The sequence below is a fragment of the Cercospora beticola genome, chromosome 1 (genome assembly GCF_033473495.1).
Source record: "Cercospora beticola chromosome 1, complete sequence".
Taxonomy (NCBI): Eukaryota; Fungi; Ascomycota; class Dothideomycetes; order Mycosphaerellales; family Mycosphaerellaceae; genus Cercospora; species Cercospora beticola.
In genome coordinates this window covers 3032523-3051184 of record NC_088935.1, presented here as the reverse complement: position 1 = coordinate 3051184, position 18662 = coordinate 3032523, and the positions used below count along the sequence as shown (strand labels likewise).

General features: G+C 54.3%; 7 protein-coding genes across 7 annotated transcripts; 3 read left to right on the top strand and 4 right to left on the bottom strand.

Annotated features, from left to right (window-relative positions):
• Positions 1-1415: 1415 nt before the first annotated feature.
• RHO25_001216 (uncharacterized protein) lies at positions 1416-2380 on the top strand (the record flags this gene model as incomplete). Its single annotated transcript, XM_023593826.2, has 4 exons — positions 1416-1512; positions 1571-1669; positions 1722-2245; positions 2300-2380. The coding sequence occupies 4 exons, from the start codon at positions 1416-1418 to the stop codon at positions 2378-2380; spliced, it is 801 nt and encodes a 266-aa protein (XP_023458350.1).
• Positions 2381-3029: 649 nt separating this feature from the next.
• On the top strand, positions 3030-4041 carry RHO25_001215 (uncharacterized protein; the record flags this gene model as incomplete). Its single annotated transcript, XM_023593825.2, has 5 exons — positions 3030-3114; positions 3168-3341; positions 3389-3638; positions 3695-3875; positions 3934-4041. The coding sequence occupies 5 exons, from the start codon at positions 3030-3032 to the stop codon at positions 4039-4041; spliced, it is 798 nt and encodes a 265-aa protein (XP_023459104.1).
• A 1537-nt stretch (positions 4042-5578) lies between these two features.
• On the bottom strand, positions 5579-7246 carry RHO25_001214 (uncharacterized protein; the record flags this gene model as incomplete). Its single annotated transcript, XM_023593824.2, has 3 exons — positions 5579-6144; positions 6210-7044; positions 7106-7246. The coding sequence occupies 3 exons, from the start codon at positions 7244-7246 to the stop codon at positions 5579-5581; spliced, it is 1542 nt and encodes a 513-aa protein (XP_023459103.1).
• A 1107-nt stretch (positions 7247-8353) lies between these two features.
• Positions 8354-10452, bottom strand: RHO25_001213 (uncharacterized protein; the record flags this gene model as incomplete). Its single annotated transcript, XM_023593823.1, has 7 exons — positions 8354-8887; positions 8947-9000; positions 9053-9187; positions 9242-9819; positions 9881-10144; positions 10195-10354; positions 10405-10452. 7 exons carry the CDS (start codon positions 10450-10452, stop codon positions 8354-8356), a joined length of 1773 nt encoding a protein of 590 aa, XP_023459100.1.
• Positions 10453-11394: 942 nt separating this feature from the next.
• On the bottom strand, positions 11395-12046 carry RHO25_001212 (uncharacterized protein; the record flags this gene model as incomplete). The annotated part of the gene is made up of 2 exons (XM_023593822.2): positions 11395-11445; positions 11495-12046. 2 exons carry the CDS (start codon positions 12044-12046, stop codon positions 11395-11397), a joined length of 603 nt encoding a protein of 200 aa, XP_023459099.2.
• A 708-nt stretch (positions 12047-12754) lies between these two features.
• On the top strand, positions 12755-14265 carry RHO25_001211 (uncharacterized protein; the record flags this gene model as incomplete). Its single annotated transcript, XM_023593821.1, has 2 exons — positions 12755-12856; positions 12910-14265. The coding sequence occupies 2 exons, from the start codon at positions 12755-12757 to the stop codon at positions 14263-14265; spliced, it is 1458 nt and encodes a 485-aa protein (XP_023459102.1).
• Positions 14266-15045: 780 nt separating this feature from the next.
• On the bottom strand, positions 15046-18130 carry RHO25_001210 (uncharacterized protein; the record flags this gene model as incomplete). Its single annotated transcript, XM_023593820.2, has 2 exons — positions 15046-15137; positions 15196-18130. 2 exons carry the CDS (start codon positions 18128-18130, stop codon positions 15046-15048), a joined length of 3027 nt encoding a protein of 1008 aa, XP_023459101.1.
• Between the last annotated feature and the right edge of the window lie 532 nt (positions 18131-18662).

Here is an 18662-nt window from a genome sequence, read left to right as displayed (position 1 = left end):
GTATGTGAGGGCACCGTGACGATGGGCGAGGCATCTGCGGTCGGCTCAGGCCGAGATGCGGTTGTCGATGGCCTGAACGGCTTGTGGAAGGCGCGGAGAAGCCGCCACAGCGAGGTGGGTCCACATCGCCGTCCCCAATTGTCCTGCGAGGTCTTCATTCAGTTTACCTGTCCTTTCGACATTGCTTCACGGCGGCGACGTGTAGCTGTGGGCAGAGGTCTAGGCTTCAGTGTCGCGTCTGCAGTGCCATCTGGAAGTAGCGCTCGCTTCCACTCTTTTGCAAGCGAACTGGAAGCGGCGGGGCCACGCAGCTCGGAAGGCCTGACGCCATCCAAAGCGACGCTGGCTCCACGGGCATATCGGAAGAGAGCAGGCGACAGGGCGCGCAACACACGCGTTGCCACACTTACGGACGTTGGCTGCGCACTTTGTTTGTCATTGGCGCTGCTGTTGCTGTAGGGCTGGCTTGCGCTCCTCCAACGTGCGCAGCAGCTGCATCCTGCGGACACGGCGTAGTTCGACATGGATGGCCGTGGTCTTTTGCGGGATGCCGCCGTCGACTTTTGAGCGGTGAGGCTCGCATGCAGAGTTGTGCGCGCGACCCAGCGAGAGGCACTCTGCGACGCCCATCAGGCCTCCCTACGACGACGAACAGGAGGAGGAGCAGCAACAGCAGCGCAGCACACTGCCATGCTGCTACTCGCCGGAGCCGGTGGACCACATGCTGCCCCCAGGCTGAGACTGCGACAACTGCCGCGCGCTGCCCAGGCCACGCGCAACGGCCGTTCATTTTCGGACCCCGTGAAATCCATGGACTCCGCCGTCGTGCACTCGTGATGGCAGACGCAGAGCCTGCGGCAGATCGTGCTGCTATACCATGTGCATGGAACGCCGCGGCACATCACAAATCTGTAGCCTGGTGCTGGTCTCGCACTCGCTTCGGATCTGCATAAATCCGGCCTGCCTGTCTGCGTTGCTTCACACCGATGGACAACATCGACTTCTGGCGGCCTTAGCATCCTCTCCCATCATCCTATTCTCGGCCGGACACGCTTTGCTAATCACGTCGCCCAAGGAATCTGCGGTTCAGCCCTGTGTCCATGTGCTCCCTGTGCGAGCCACCTCGCTCGACGCATGCCGTCAGACCATGCAGGGTTGCGTCGGCGCTCCCAGAGCCAGGCGTCCGAGCCACGCATGCCGCCCCAGTCCGTAGAGGAACGTCGCAGACAGTAGGATCTCTCGGAAGCCTCAACCTTGCTCGCGTTCTAGTGCCCTTGAAATGGGGTGACCGTACTCGATATATGCATAACTCGCCCGACCGCCAGCCCAGAGCCATCCTCATCATCGTCCTCTGTTCGCGTTGACTTCTATACTCACTGGCCGTTTTACTCATCGACTCAGAAGACCTTTGCAGCATGTACGATCACCTAGACATGGATCGTTACAGCTATCCGCAGTATCCCGCCGCCGCGGTCCAGAAACACTACCCCACCGCACACGCGACAAGTAGTGGTAAGTCCCTCGCCCACAATCGATCCACATGCACATCATGAGCTCATATCGCTCGCAGCCTTCAGTGCCAGTGCGAATCCCAACGAAGATTGGACCAAAATCTCAGACCTTGCCGAACGACGAAGGATACAGAACCGCATCGCACAAAGGAACTACCGTACGTCGCATCGATGTTGCAATTGCGTAGCAGGCGTCTGACGGTTTCGTAGGCAAGAAGCTGAAGAAGCGGCTGGAAGATCTGGAGCGTCGAGCAGGTTCGAGCTCTGCATCTCCAGAGCAAAGACACGAGGAGCTGCCCACCACCATCAGCGACGATTCTACAGCGCAACGCTCGAATGCACAACGGACACGGTCGTTGCATGGTCAAAGTCAACGCAACCGAACACCTGAGGTCCTCGCCCAACAGTACGTGCTGCCATCGGAAGACAGAAGCATGTTCTCTCAGCAATTCACCCGACAATTATCGACATCGCCTCCACCTTTCACCGTAAATGCTCCCATACCGCCAGTGGACACCGTTGGCTATTCGACATATTCGAGTTACTGCGCGCCCGGCTTGGACATGGCGATGTACCAGTCTTACGGTGCCCCCACGCAGACGTATGCCATCCAGAACCTGATGCAGCCTCCCATCAAGCAAGAGGTCTACGCCGACGACGAGGTCAATCCTTTCAGCATGAGTTACGCATCCATGGCCAATGAGATAACGTCTTACCAAACTCAGCATCATTATGTGAGTAAACAGCAGTCATTTGCGCGGAATCCAAGCAAAGGCTGATAGCGCCAGACGCCATCATTATCGGACTCTTCAGAAGAGTGGCAGGCGGGCTCTCCTCCGGCTCTCTCACCACCAGGTCTGGGATACTGATTGGATGATGCCAATGACTGGGAAATGAGGGCTGGATTTGCCGCGAAAAGGAGCACATGAATGTGCTTAGTATTTCTTCTTTGTCTGTTTGAGCGATGGCGTTGGACCGGATGGGTACATTGACTCGTTGCACGATTTCCAAGCACGAGGATTATAGAGCAGAGGGAGGATGCGTGGCCTCATAGACATGGGAAAATCCAACCATGCACCACGCAGGTCATGGAGGCGCTCGGAGAGCATCTGAGTCGTCTTAGCAAAACAAGTTCGATCGCAGAGAGCTTTGCATTAATATGCAATCGCATCTGGCATTACTAGTGGAACAATTCAAGCACTCCGCGCTAGGTGATCTAGCACATTCGCAAACACCTACACATTATCGACTATTGAACGATTTCAATGCAGCGGTAGGCAGTGGCTTTGGTGAATATGTACCACCAGACCCGGAACGTGATGACTCCTTCACATCGACTCCTCTCAAGCGTAAAGCGAACTCAATACTGTACATATTGTGAAGATTGTCAAGGACTGGAGTCCGGTGTTCGTCAACTTGGACCAGCACAGATGTTCATAAAGCAGCACGTGACGATGATCTCATGGCTCGCTCTTTCTGCTCGACTACCAAACAACAACAATCACAACATCCGCAAAGATGCGCGACGCTCTGACACTGTTCGGCGGCGACAATGGATGGCACTCAGACGACTGGATAGCGAGTGATGATCGCGTCCGAGGTGGTAAGAGAAGCTACGTGCTCGAGCTGTTGTACCCGATCTAACTGCTCAACTAGGCAAGAGCATCTCATATCTTGATTGCACCAAGACCACAGGCACCTTCCGAGGAACTCTAGACATCAAGACTCTCGGAGGTGCTGGCTTTGCAAGTCAGAGGACGACTGGTGATGATCGCGAGTGGGATCTTTCTGACTATGCAGGCATTGAGCTGTACATAGCCAAAGGCGATAGTATGGTATTCGCTGATATGATGTAGACTCGGCTAACAAAGTCACAGAGAAACGCTACACATTCAATCTCAAGGATGAGCTTCTGCCGCAGGACCCCGACACGGGAAGAGAACAGTCGAGCATCTCGTACGAATGCGACTTTGAGCTTCCACCGCAAACAGTGCCTGGTGACGCGCATGACAAGACTATCTTCATTCCATGGAGTAGCTTCAATGCGACTTATCGAGGGCGACCGAAGAAGGATGCCAAGCCGATCGACTTGAAGAAGATCAAACGTTTCAGCATCATGATGAGGAGGTATGTGGTCTGCAGCAGTCGAGATTTGCACTGCCGAAGTTGAAAATTTTCCACAGCTTCTTCGGAACCCAAGAGGGAGACTTCTCACTCTCCATACGCTCGATATCGGCTTTGCAAAAGGTGCCAAAGGATGCGATTACTGATGCTGAAGGAGAATCCTGGCTAGATCCGTCTCTCGAACAGGGCTACAATAGCGCATCTCAACGCCATGTGCCTCGTGGGAGTGTTTCGAGCAACGTGAGTAATCCTTGTCCCGCCGCGTTACAGAAATCCGGAGCTAATCAAAAGTGCGCAGACAAGCCTTTGGCAAAGGAGAAAGGGAACATGCCTTCTCCTGGTGGCTGTGTCTGTACTTGCGGTCCACCACTTGGCTGGCAAGTACTTGCACAACTGTAATAATTGAGTTTGAGATCGTCTCAAAAATGGAGCCTGGGCAGCCAAGTGGTCATTTGAGCAGCGCCATTCCGTGACACTCCGGACGGGTCGACATCCCCGTCCTCCGCACGGGGGAAGACAGTGATTTCGGACAGACCTGAGAAAGCTCCAGTCACTAGCGCCCAACCCGCGCCTTCATAGTGTCCAAGGGTATCACGATTCTGCAGAGCGGCAGTATACTGTGGCAGCCAATGTTCCAATAATTTGAGACCTCAATGAATCACGGGTCAGGCTCATCTTCTTCACGAGAGAGCCCTGATGAGCTCCGAACAGGTTGAACGCTGAAACGTACTCGGTTTAGCTCGTTGGCACTGCTATAGATCGCTGCAAGCACGCATAAACGGTCAGCACCCTATCCTGACGTCCAAGTCGGCGACTCTGGACCTAAGACACCGATCTAGAACCCATGCCAACCTTCGTGCTTTTTTCCGAAGCACGAACGAGGGCCCCCCTCCGTCTGGATTCTGTACGAGGTCTTTCATCTCAAAGGAGAACCATTTTTGGCGTTGCGTTGCATTGGTCTTGAACAGCTGGCGGCATGCTGCCCACGCCCACTTTGTGCAGCAGACCCCAAGAAACACGCATCGGCTTCCGATTTGTGTACGTAGACGCCACACGCCTACGAGACGTGCAGGAATACATAGCAAAAGCGGTGAATCTGATCCATGGATCAAAGAGAGCTTCATGTGGTGCAGTGCAATTGTTGCGTGCGCCCCCAAGAAAACGCGGTGCAGCCTCGTCGTCCGTTGTCCGTTGGACCAGCCAGCCAGCCAGCCAGCCAGTCCACATGACATTGTTATCATTATTTATGCCGCGAAGTTGTTGGTAATCATCAGAAGACCAAGTGTTCATCATCATCAATGTTGTTGCAAGAAAACACAGCCTCAAAAGTCCACGCACGCACGAGCAACGCGCAAGGCAAGGCAAGCAGGACCCCAGTCACAAGCGCAGAAAAGAGCCGGGCGCCCTGATGAGATGAAATGCGTGAACATCGTACACAAAAGGTCATAAATAGACGACGACCGGCCGGGTGTGCGTGGTGGTCGTGGTCGTGGGTCTCATGGATTGGTCAGATTCCGAAAATCCGGCAGACGCAAATAAAGCCGTGTTCCGGGAAGGATACACACACGTACTGAGGGCTGGGCTGGCTTTCTTCGCTGCTGCTTGCTGCGCCTGTTGTGAATCACCTGCAACGAGCAAGAGAAGCAGAAGTCGTGGGAAAAAAACTGGAAGGAAGTCTATGCAATCCCTATGCATCCGAGCGAGCCCGCACGGAGTCTTTACTCTTTGGCCCGTTCTCTAACTCCGCAAAGTGCAGAGGCAGAGAGGAGCTGTCTCCACTACTGATGAGATTCTAGAACTGGTGTACTTTGTTCTGAGTCCAACCCAGTTGGCACGTCATCTATCATGCAGATGAAATATAATGATTACAAGATCGCCGAGGTGCAGAGCTGATGAAACCATGTCGATTCGTTTGCCTAAGCTCGCCAGTTGTTTCCAACCCATCATCTCTCGTGAATCCTCCAGGTCCTCGTGGTCTCTTTCGTCGAAGCTGACAAAGCACACGTCCTGTCATCGATGACGGAGAACCCGAGATCCGTCACATCGTTCTCCACAGTCGTCAGGCATAACGGTATTCTTGGCACATCGAAGAACGTCCTCGTTGGCTTCCCAGTTTCCGCAACACTCCAATCCATGTCATCCGACGAGCCCGCCTTTCGTGCGTACGATTGCTTGTGCGCAGCGATCATTGAACGAAGCTGTGAAGGTGCTGGGATGCGATAAAGGAACAGCTGGGTCAATGGTGCTGGGCGAATGCGCTTCTTGTCCCTTTCGGCAAGTGCGAGGAAATCGAAGCATCCCCCAGTCGTGATGGCGAAGCGTGGATGATGCTCGTGAGCAGAAGGCATATTCTCCCACCCTCCTAGGCCACCTTCCGTGGAGGCTTCGAGAGTGTATTTCCAGCTGCTGAGGAAACTCTCCAATCGAGCCAGGATACAGACCGTCTCGGGCTGGGTCGTCATGATACCGAAGTTGTGCGCAGTCGTGGTTTGCACGTGGCCCAGGATATCTGGTACAAAGTTCGGTTAGTCTGCTTGTTCTGCTAGGGCTACCGAATGCCGCGGTAAGACTTACAATGGCTGCTCTCGCCACCGCCATGCTGTTGCCCAGCAAAGAGGTATCCTTGCTCGAATGCTCCTAGCAATTGTACGCCTGACACGCGCTTTGTAGGGTCCGATGTGCCAACTTCACCAGCTCTCGCCAACAAAAGCGAAGAGTCGAGGAACACATGCCTCAGACCAGCCTTGCTCTTCCAGTGTTCCAAATCCGCTGGCTGCTCTTCTTTTCCTGCAGGAGCAGGAGTGCCCAGGTAGACCACTGTGCCCTTACCGCTCAATCGCACCCGCAACAGATGATCGTTCTGCTCGAAGTCGATGCCACAAATATAATGGCCTGTTGCGCTAGCCACATACTCATTGACAGTGAAGCTGTCCGGATCGGCATTGAGGTCGTAGATCTGAATAGTGCGTTCCTGAGCCACAGCCAATAGAGATCCATTCGAAGACAGCGCCATTTCGTTATAGGTATTGCTGTTGACCTTGAGCCATGGTCCAGATCCTACAGTCTCTTTCAAATCGTTCAGGCTTCTGCGAGCCTTTAATCTCGGCGATTGATTCGAGGTATCATAGAGCGATATTTGTCGACCGTTCAAGGTGACCAGGGTGTTTCCGTCTGGAGTCGCGATAACTCGAGGTGATACGGGAAATCCCATTTTCGAGCCTTTCGTTAGGCTTGCTGGGGTGTCGTGTGCGCGCTCAGTGGAAATTCCGTACATCAGACACCGCGCGGCTTTGTTGAACGCGGATTGGAGGTCAACTGGCTCGGCTTCCTGCGCATCGTCTGAAGGCAAAACAGGCATTCTCCGCAGCTGCTTTCTGAGAGTATCACTCGCCGTTGCAGCGAACGACCACTGGAATCGGACAAAGGGTCAGACTTGTCGTGATCTGCCTGTATTGTAGAAGACGGCTTACATATCTGCAGACTTTCCTAGCAGAGTAGAATGACCGTGTGTCCAAGTAGTTGAAGATCTGTTGCTGAATCTCGAGAGGCAATGCAGTCGCAGCCATCGCGGTCTGCTTGACGCTCATCGTGCGGTATAGCTCTGCAGACATGATGAACTGTGTCAATGTGTCAAGACGAGAGCAATGTAAGGGCACTCGGTAAACAGGTCGCCAGATCACTGATCAAAAGAGGTCGATAGCAGGCGGTGCACGCGAGGTCGGACAGGCTCCGGGTATATACATGTTCTCAAACACGCTGATGCGATTCATCAGGGTGATGAGCACATGCCTCCACCGGGACACATCAGTTGCACGCTGATTGAACACTCCATGGCGGTATTCTGGTCGGCCCGGCGGTGTGTGGTGGTCTGAGTTCTCAGCAAAGAAATCTCTTTGGCATTCCCTGATGCGTCCGCGTCTGGTCCCCGATAAATGAGCACGGGATATCTGCAGGGCGGTGGAGTGCTTATGTGTTATCAGTGACACAATTGGAAGTCTGCACACTATCAATCGGACCTTTCGATAACAGGCAAAGGGCGATCACACGGGCCCGCGAGTTGCCTGGAAAGCTTTCGATGTTGCAGACTCTGTTCGCGTGGGCCTATTGTCGCGCTTGAGCTATCGCCGCGAAGCACAATCTGCCACGAGGGTGTGCGATGATTTGTTGATCAGCGGATGAGTGTTGCAACATTTTTTTCGGCATGTTGACATCATTGGTCGTGCACGTGCTCGGGAACTTTCGTACCTGTCGATCCTGGCTTCTCTAGCGTGTTTCCAGGCTTGTGACAATCTCAACCGCGATGCCGCCGCCCCGTGAGCCTGTTTGCCTGGAACGTGAGATGCGACTTGATCTCGCGTGAGAAAGCTCATCACATCCGGGTACGCCATCCAGCGATCTGATCGTATTGGTCTATCCCGCTCTTTGGCGATTGCTGATTACTCTTCGAGACTCACAACTCAACAGGGGGCCATAAGTGCACCCTAGGCTCTTGTCACCACGTTCCCTTGTGTTCACAGCCCCCGTGGAGTTGCCAAAGCAAGCAATTCCCGCACCTAACAGCATGACTGCGCACTTTGTTCAGACTGCATGAGCTATGCTAGCAGATAGCGTGAACGGTGAGCGAGGATAATACCTTTAGGGCACTGCGAAGTCGAAGTACTGCCTCGGTTCGTTGTGTTGCTGACATTTGTAAACACCGTTGCGCGTTCGCACGATGATTACGGCGCAGCAGTGCCGAGCAGCGATTCAAATGGTCGCAGGGTGATAGACCCGATTACGCTGCTGGGAATATCGCCTGCATAGTTGCTGGTGACCCATTTGTGAACGGCGGCCGATTTTGGGATGTCCCAGTCTATCGTTTCCTTCGAGAAATTGAGCACGACCACGAAGCCCTCGTCGGTGCCATCCGATCGTTTGTAGGCGAAGATTCCATTGTCTCGTTCATCCAGACTTTCGAAAGAGCCATATACGAAAACGTTCTTATGCTTCTTCCTGTTCTCCAGTCCGCGTTGCCAAAACTGGAAAACGGAGAGATCTCCGGACGTCTTCAGTTGGTCTTGCGCGTTCAAAGACAGGAAGTTGTCGTTGACTCGCATCCAGGGAGTGACATTCTCGTCGCAGAAACCAGCATTCGGTTCGTTGCTCCACTGCATAGGTGTGCGAGAGTGATCTCTCGCCTTCTTTTGCAGCACCTCTCGCGCATAGCGAAGCATTTTCTCGTCGTCAGGATAGAGTTCGTTCATTTTCTTCCACTTATGGTGCACAGCTTGATCAGTATTGACATCCCGCAGTTTCTCAACGATAGACATACATAGTTCTGAGACTCAATGTCTTTGTATTCCGAGGGCGACCAGTCCGGTGGCACCTACATTCGGCATCAGTTGGCGCCAAACTCGTAGACATTGGATTCCACTTACGTTGCACATTCCGAGCTCTTCGCCCTGGTACACAAATAGCGTACCACTTAGCGTCGTTTCCATCAAGGACAATAATTTTGCACCGAGTTCACGGTATTGATGGGAGTCGTCCGTGTATTGCGACACCGGGCGAGGCTGCAAGAGATCAGCAACATCATCAGGAACATCGTGGCAAGTATAATTCCTCACATTGTCGTGGTTCGATATGAACACACTGTTCCAACCACCTTTCTCCCGCATGACGTTCTGCCACTTCGAGATGATATCTCGCAGCTCCTTGACTTTCCAAGGTCTGAGCGTCAGTCTCGGTGCCCCTTGAAGATTGGATATGTCGACCACCTCGAAAATGAAAATCATGTTCAGTTCGTTGCGCTCACGCCCAACCACTTTCAGAATCTCATCTTGATCGTTCACAAACGGCATCTCCCCCACAGTGATGGCGTGGTACTTGCTAAGCACCTTTTCATTCATCTCGCGCAGATACTCGTGCAGTCGTGGCCCGTTGGCGTAGAACTTGTGGCCAGGCTGGAAATCAGCCTTTGGGTCGAAGATATCAGCATCCGGAAACGATTGGACTTTGGATATTAGATTGATGACATCCATGCGGAACCCACATGCACCTCGCTCAAGCCAGAAGCGCAGAACATCGTGGACTGCAGCTCGAACTTCGGGATTCTCCCAATTCAGATCGGGCTGCTCCGGCGTAAAAAGCGAGAGATAGTACTGCTCGGTCTCTGCGTCCCAGGTCCAAGCGCTGTTTGCCTCACCTGCAATGGAAATTCGTCGTCAGTAAGGACTCCATGATAGCTTCAATCTCACAATGCCTACCAAGAATCTGAGCCCAATTATTGGGAGGCTGTCGCTTGCCGTCAGTATCGTGACGCGGATCCTTCCAGATGTACCAGTCCCTCTTCTTGCTTGTTCTTGATGACCTGGAATCGAGAAACCAAGGATGTTGATCGGACGTGTGATTGACCACAAGGTCCATCATCAACTCCATGTCACGCTGCTTCAGCCCGGCGATGAGGTCGTCAACGTCAGCCAGTGTGCCATATCGCGGATCAATGTCTTTGTAATCGGCAATATCATAACCTTGGAATCGTTAGCAACGCACGAACGCTCGCAGGGGAAAGTCAACTTGCCCATATCGACCTGAGGGCTCTTGTAAATGGGCGACGTCCAAACAACGTCCACACCCAGATCCTTCAAGTAGTCCAATTTTGAGGTAATGCCGCGAACATCGCCCCAGCCCGAGGTGTTGCCTCCACTGGATTTGAAAGACGCTGGGTATATTTGATACACCTCATGTTCTGTTAGTTGAATCGTGATTGAGTGCCGGAGCTAATGCTCACCACAGCTTCTTTCCACCATTGGTGCTCTGCTGAAGCTTGTGAAGTCATGGTCAGGTCTGTGGTAACTAGACGTCGCAACAACTCCCAAGCCGAGTCGAATGAAGTGGCGTGAGGATCGCTCTAGCAATCTGCTGTCAATGGGTGCACCTTTTCGATCGGTACTGCTAATGGCGGTGGTGAGTCCTCGCTGGAGAGGGGCCTGCAATGGAGATCAGTTGTATGCGTGGTGCGTGAAATCACCACTTGCCAGCCCGCGATTGTGTAGTGTCTGCAGGCGCTATGGTGAATGGTCAATGTTGCGAGTTCTGATGACGTGCGAGTATCGTACTTTCTGTGCTGTGCATCGCATCATTCGTCAGCTTTGAAGCTCGGCTGGCCACATGCAGATTCAGAGCTTCGGGCCAAGCTTCATCTTGATGTATTCGTAGAGTTGCTGCTCAATCATCAGGACTAGAGAAGTGCGCATACATGTATGTCATTACAGCAAAGAGCGAGGAGAGCATGATGCACCTATCGCAAAAGTCCGAGCAGCAGTGACCAGACCAAGCTCGAAGCACACATGTAATGCTGTATTGAACAGTGGCGTACAAACGTGCTTTCTCCTGTCCTTTATCAGCCACATGGCTGAAAATCGCGATTCACGTAGGAAGACGGTAGATTTGTACTGAGACGGTTCTGCGGCCCGTGACAAGAATTCTGTTGTTGCCTTCGGTCCAAGTGTGAGTGCCCCGATGTGCATGAAATGCGGGATCATCCCACTCCTCGGTTTCCAACCCGATCCACGCTCTCGAAGACTGGAAACCATGCAATGAGCAGAAGATGGGAAGTGGGAAGAATTACAGTCAGACTGAGGACCATTTGGAGTTTGGTGCCGCGAACGCGGAAGATTGATAGATTTTCGATGCATGCTCGCTACGTATCTTCATCGCCTGTACAGTCGTGGTTCTGGGGGTCGTGGTCGTGATCGTGTCAAATGTGGGCATATGCGGGTCAGAGAAGTAAACGTTCCAGCACATGCACCAAGGCACGTGCGATTAAAGGCTGCATAAGGTTAGCAAAACGCTGCCATTGGCATGATGGAAAGACTCACAATCTCTGCATTCCGTGTTCCTGCGCTTCCTGGCGTGGCCACAATGCTGCTCTCCGCAATGACAAAGCCGTTGTTCTCCCCGTTACCCGTCGCAGTCGCTATGACCAGTCCATTGCTAACGGAACTCGTGAAGACTTCGAAGCTCGTTGTGGTGGCGGCACTCGTGGTCGCGAAGCCGCCGGGCGCTGTGCTGGTCGCGGGGGCGCCATTGCTATTCAAAGTGCCTCCAGTAATGATACCGCCTATTGTTCCTGTGCACGCAGCTCCACTGGGACAGCAAGCAACATGTCCGGCGAAGTCAGCACTGCAGACAGCATTGGACATGCAGCAGAGGCTCGGAGCACCCAAATTGGCGCATGAGCGGAAGCTGTCCGGACAGCCGTTCGACTGCCTCTTGAGCAGCTCGTGTGCTGTCCCATTCTGCAGCGATTGAGGCACGAGGTCTTGCAGGACGTCGGGCAGGGCTTGGAGGAAGGGCTGGAAGTCGGGCAGCTGGAGCGCGGTTGCTATGCTGGCGATGAGGCATGCGGGCAGCAGATGGAGGGCTCGCATGGTGCAGTCGGCGTCGTGGCAGGGGTGAAAGCGCGTGGTGGAGTAGTCGAGTTGTAGCTTGGGCTGAGTTTGGTAGAATCGTGTGCCACGGCAGGACACGATTGTTCGCATGCAAACGAACACTCACTTTACACTTCACACACTGCAGCAGTAGCGGGGCCAGCGCACTCAACCAATGACGACTTCCAGTGTTTACTTGCTCTCGGCGCCTAGCAACCGCACTAGTTAGCACTAACTAGTTAGTGGGACAGCGAGGCAGGAACGCGTGGACCGTGCTCATCTTCCGCTTTCACCTCCACCACCTCACCTTCCACTTCCGCTCCGCCACCACCTCTGCTTCCGCCTCTCTGCTTCCACTTTGGCCTGCACTGCCCGTCGCGCCCTGCTGCTCTTACCTCCGCGTCAGCCATGTCGCTGCCTGTGTTCCGCTCCGCAGTAGCAGGACTGCCCCGTCTCTGCCTCTGCAGCAACGCCGCTCCCCATCTGCCTCGATGATGACTGCCGCTGCGGCCACGGTAGGCACTGCTCTTTGCTCGCGAGCTCGAAAACTCTGTGCCCTTCTCTCTCTGTTTCTTCCGCGTACATCCACTTCCCCCATCATCGTCGTCCTCCATCAGCATCTCCCACCGGCACCAGCATTCTGCACGCATCAGCACTGCATTGCCTACCTTTCTTCAACAAACAACATCAGCTCACACACCCGCAAACATGAGGCGCGCTCTCGTGGCTGGCCTCTGCGCGCCGCTGCTCATCGCCGCTCAAAGCGATGCTCATGTTGAGCACATCGACTCCGACAAGGGCGCTGCTTGGGTGGGCCTAGCCATGCTCTTATCGATTCACTGTTTTCTGACGCGGAACTGTAGGATGTACTGGCGGATGCAGCCGCGACTCGCACAAGAACTGTCACTGTGGCCACGGTGCCCACTTCTGTCGATCCTCAAATCATGACAGTAGGTCTCATACCAGTTCCAGTCGTCGCCGGCCCGAGGAGGACAAGCGCCGCCCCGATTGGCGCAGGTTCAGCGACTGTTACCATGCCCGCCACCGTGGTTTCCAATCCTGGCGTCCTCGAAGTCACTCTCACACAGATCCTCACGACGCTGGGGCAGACCCTGACACTGCCACCGCACCCAACTGGCGTTCCTTTTGAACTAAACGACAAGAGGAACGCCTGGCGCTTCAATGATACCGCCCCTGACTGTACGGCAAACAAAGGCGAAAAGCGCAACGTCACCGAATGCAGGATCAGAAAATGCATGTGGGACCACACCAAGCCCCTCAACATCACCAGAGCGTGGCCTGCTGTCCAATTTCCCATCGAGTGGACCAACGCTACCGCGCCATTTCGCAATAACGCGAACCCGATCGATGTCACCTTCGTCAGCGGCCAATACCACGAGGTCTGGGTCGAACAACGCACACTCCTGTCATCTCAGCTTCACTGGGGCACGACCGCCGATGGTCTATATTACCCGCACCGCACTTTGATGTCCAGCGTCATGGCACGGCCCACAACCGTGAAGATAAGGTCAAACACTTGGGTCCTTCCAAGAACGGGTACCACAATGACGCACGTCGAGCGAGTGTTTCCAACCAGTCAAGCACCTCACAAGGACATCCAGCCGGCTCCATCCTGCTCATCTCTGGAGGAGTGTGCTGAACAATGTGCCGTGGAGGAGCGGAAGCGTGCAAGTAGCCACAAGAAAATGAGAATTGGTCTCCTGGCCGGATTCGGTGCTGCCCTCGGTGTGCTCGCATTGCTTGCTTGCTTGTGCTGTTGCCATCGCAGGAGGAAGACCAAGCGTGAGGCTCAGGACACTGGCGCCGTGCCACCGCCAAATCCGGCCACAACCACCGTCACTCAAACAGCACCAGGCCAACCAGCCGGCACTCTGGGACGTCAAGCAGAGGAAGGTCGCGGTCGCGTCCATTTCCCCGAAGGTGAAGCCGGCGAGAAGCCTGCTGGGGCCACTGCAGTCGTCACCGAGCACGCTGGTGACGCTCCAAAGAAAGTGGTCGAAACTCCAGCGGCTGCTACTGAGAAGGTCACTGCCGAGAAGCCGGCTGTCGAAAAGGCTGTTGTCGCCCCAGCAGAGCATGTCGAGACCATTCCCGCGCACGATGGAGCGGACAGCCGACCCACTGGAAGCCTGAGACACGACATGGGCAGCATGCGTGGCCGCAAGAAGATCCGAGCTGATCTGAAGAACCTTTTCTGAACACAACCATAGCCTCCCGTCTGGCACACTTGGTAATCACTTGGCCTCAACTGGACACACTCTCGGCCCACTATGCCACTCACACACCTGCACGACGAACTTCGACAGTAATGCATACCTACGAGCACCATGATATGATACGACACCTCGCTGTGGAAGTTGAGGTGGGATCTGTACACTAGTGTCTATTGCGTTGTACAACACTTTCATAGACTACCGACATCAAAAATTCAATACCTACCAAACTGTGTTTTTCCCAAATGGCCCCTCTTCACGTGCTTCACCAGTGACCAGCAGAGCTTTTGCGCCCTTTGCGTCTTTCACGATGCCAGCACTTCCTTCCCGTCTCTTTTCATCATGCAGTCGCTGCTGGCAGTCCTCCCTTGCCGACCCAAGTTGCAGCGGAAGACAGCCACGCACGTGCACGACATTGCAGTTGACAAGCTTGATGTCGATGGCTGCACAGTTCCCAGTCAAATGTCGCCGCATTTTTTTGAGATATTTCTGGATCGATAATATCGATCAGGCCTGCACACCTGAGAGTGGACTTGACGTAGTTCCTGTGAAAGGCAATAACGAATACATGTACGAGTACCTGATCGGCACTGAGCAATGCTGTTCGATCAGGCAACGAAGATGTATGGGCAGTGTCAAAATATAGCTGGAGAGCGAAGTTCTGGTACGGTACATGATTTCGAATTCCAGAATTGAGAGTGCGCTTCATATGATTATGGGACGGTCAGTGAACTATGCTCTATACACTTGACAACAACAACGCTTCTAACCAAGCTTATTGGTATCTTCTTCATCCTCGAAGAAACTCAGAATGGCCCGGACACCAGCTGGCCCAAGGCCGTGTGGAGGGTAGCAGACTATTGTCGAAGGTTAGCATTTTCGGCCGACGATTTGGAAATACCGGGAACCACTTACCAAAGATTGGATCATCTTGAGCTCCCAGCTTCTCTCGGAACTCGCTCTTGTTCGTCAACTTGAGCTCAGTTGCGATTGCGTGGTACGCTTTGGCCAGAACCTTGACTCTCGTACCCTTCAGGTTGTGTCCTGGCGTGAGCTTGGCTGTGGCACCACCGCCAAACGTCACTGAGGTTGCACCTGTAGCAGCGGCAGCCTTGAGGGAATGCAAAACCAACAATTCAATAGCGCCTGAAGGTGCTCCAGGGAAGTCCAGTGCGAACTTCACCTGCCATCCGTGATCTGGTGAAAGCTGGGCCAGGATTACCAGCCCACTGATCTCGCCTTCTTTTGTCGTGCTGTAATGGTATTGCCTGTGCTCAACGTCTTGCCATGGATGCACGTCTGTCAAGTGCACCTGCTTGCCTTTGCGGTTCTTTAGCCAGTCTTGAATGCGCTTGTCGACCTTCTCCCGAATCTCTTCAGTAACTGGTGTTCCGAGAGGAATGTCATGCACTTTGACGCCTTCTTTCTCCGCATGGCGACATTTGCGCTGAATGTCGGGGTCCTGCGCTGCCGGGTTGTTCGAAGGATCGAGACGTTGTTCCGCTGCAACGGACAGTGTCCGCCAATCGAACTTTGTCGCCAGCACTTCTTCTGCAGCAGAACCACAGAGCAGCCACAGCGGTCGAAGACGGCGCTCCTTCTTAATGTATCGCAGATATCCGCCGATCGTCTTTGCGTACTGGCTTTGATGACAAAGAGGATCACCGATTGTAATGCTGAAGCCCTCGTGAGGTACGAATCCAACAGCAGCACCGGTGTGTGGGTCGCGCCAGATCTCGAACTTGGGTTCGAGCCAGGATGTATTCGACGCGTCGCCATAGTTGGCAATGAGCTTCGGCAGAGGCTGGAAGTCCATGTGAGCTGCAACACGATCTTGCCCTGCCCATGGAGGGTGCAGCGTGCTAGCTTCCGGATGACGGAGCTGCTTCACAGGAGGCCTGTATGGTAGAGACCGTGGATCTCTTGTGAACAGAGTGGCGTTTCGAATGTCACCAAGCTTGAGAAGTAACATCAGTATGCGCTCCATACCAATACCACCTCCTCCATGCGGTGGTGCACCCCACTCAAACCCGGTCATGTACTCCTCCAATGTGGTCGGATCCATCTTCAGCTTCTCCATCTTTTCGATGAGCATTGGCGCGTCGTGAATACGCTGACCACCCGACAGAATCTCTTGACCACGTAGGAAAATATCGAAGGAGTTTGTGAGGGTTGGGTTCTCGGGGTCGGGCATGGCATAGAAAGGTCTTGCAGAGGCCGGGAACTTGTCGATCACGTAGTAGTCGGTCTTGTACTTCTCCTTGATGACTGCACCGAGGGCGATCTCATCGCGAGTTCCCATGTCCTCGTCTTCTGGTAGAGGCTTTCCATCCTCATCTCGATAGCCGGAATCGTTCAGCATTCGGATCGCTTCGGCAAAGGGGATGACCGGTGTTTGATCCAACCACACAAGATCTTCATGAGGGAATTGCCTTTTGACCACCTCAATCTCGTCCTTGTAGTTGTCATACACATACTTGAAGATCGCCTTGAACGTGCTGTCCAACACGCGAAGCACCTCATGATAGTGTTCATCAATGGCCATTTCCAGATCCAGACCTGTGAACTCTGTCAAGTGCCTGTGGGTATTGCTGTTCTCAGCACGGAATACGGGCCCAATTTCGAAGACCCGTCTAAAGTCTGCAGCGATACACATTTGCTTGCCGAGCTGAGGGGATTGAGCCAAGAAGGCTGGTCGTCCAAAGTAGTCGACTTTGAATACGCTGGCACCAGACTCGGATGCTGCACCTTGCAGTTTTGGGGTGTGGATCTCCATGAAGCCGAGCGAATGCAGATGAGCACGGAACGCTTGACAGATGCCCGATTGTATCCGGAAGATACCTTGGGATGCAGTTGTCCGCAAGTCGATGATGCGGTTATTCTGCCGCGCACGATCTGACACACGATGGCGGGTATCGCCTTCTTTCTGTGTCTCGGCCTTGCTGACCTCCGCCTCGTGCACAGTGAAGGCGAGTGGCTCGCTTGGGGTAGCTTCAACGTGCATCTCATGGATGTGAACTTCCAGATTGTGTATGGAGACACCGATGATCTCGCCTTGCTTGGATTTAGGCTCCTGAACCACACCCTTCACGACAACCACGGTCTCGACGTGCAGGTGCTCGGCCCAGTAGACGAAGTGGGGAGAGATGGAGCCGTGCTCGTGGAGGATACCTTGGATTGTCTGGGTCTGCTGCCGGAGCTCAATGAAGACAAGGTGGGCACTCAGCTTGCGCATGTTATGGATGCGTGCGCGAAAGCAGACCATCTTGCCAATGTGTTCAGGTGTCAGCTCACGGAGATCGATCCTGTCCTCGTGCCTCTGCTGGCCGGCATAGTAGTTGATTGGCAGTACGCCATACTTGGACTTCTGCTCCTCGGTCTCCTCTTCGACAGCTCGTCGTTGCATGTCCTCCTTCCGCTTGCGGTCGGCTTCCAACCGCTCCTCCGCTTCCTTGCGGTGAGCTTCCTTCTCGGCCAAGCGTTCATGTTTGCGTTGCTGGTTCTTACTGAGAGGCTCGCCCTCACGGTTCAGTGGCAAGTCCTCGGTCGAGGAGTGTGAATCATCGGAGCTGGGCCGAACCTTGCGTCGCAGAAAACCAAGCGGACTATGCGAGGCGCGGTGGTGCTGGCTGGAACGACGGGTAGGCGATTGGGACGTAGGGGTGCGAGACTGGTCGAGGGACGAACGGGTCTGATCGGTCGAGTGTCTGCCGAAGGAGAGGCCATTGGACAGAGAGGTCAAGCCGGCGTTGGAGCGGCGAGCTGGATTGTCACGCTCACTGTCGCTCGTCTGAGCAGAATTGGAGCCACTGCGAGGGCGGATACTGTGCAAGGCCTTCTTGAGCGACATGGTGAGGGCCCGCGGCGGACAGTGACGCGCGGCGGAGGTGGGGAGGCGACAGGACGGAGGAAAGTGGTCGTGGAGCAGCTGTGACGAGAAGCAGCAGCGGGTGGGAGAAAAGCTTCAGCAGCTCAAGCCAGCGGCTCACGAGCTGATTGGGAAGGATCGCTGCTCGCCCGGATGCTTCGGTTCGATGCCAAACTTCAGGCGCAGAGTCAAAAACAGCCCATCATCCACAGGTTCGTTGGTGGTGGTGGACCCTGTCAGCAGCGGTGGCGGGGTGTCTGGTCGTCGTTGTCGTCGGGCTGGCGAGGTTGCGGGCGGTGCGGTGGCAGAAGAGCAATGTTTGCAGCAAATCGTCTACATGTACATGGGCAGCGCCGCGACAGGTTTGCCTGTTTCGCGTGTCTGCGCTGCACTCAGCATGCATGGCTCACGCTGACGAGCAGTGACGTCGTTTCGATGTCAGCTCTTTTCGTGCACACCCTGCTCGGCCGCGCTGCTGTGCCGATGCCGACCGTCGACTTCACCAATGCTGCGA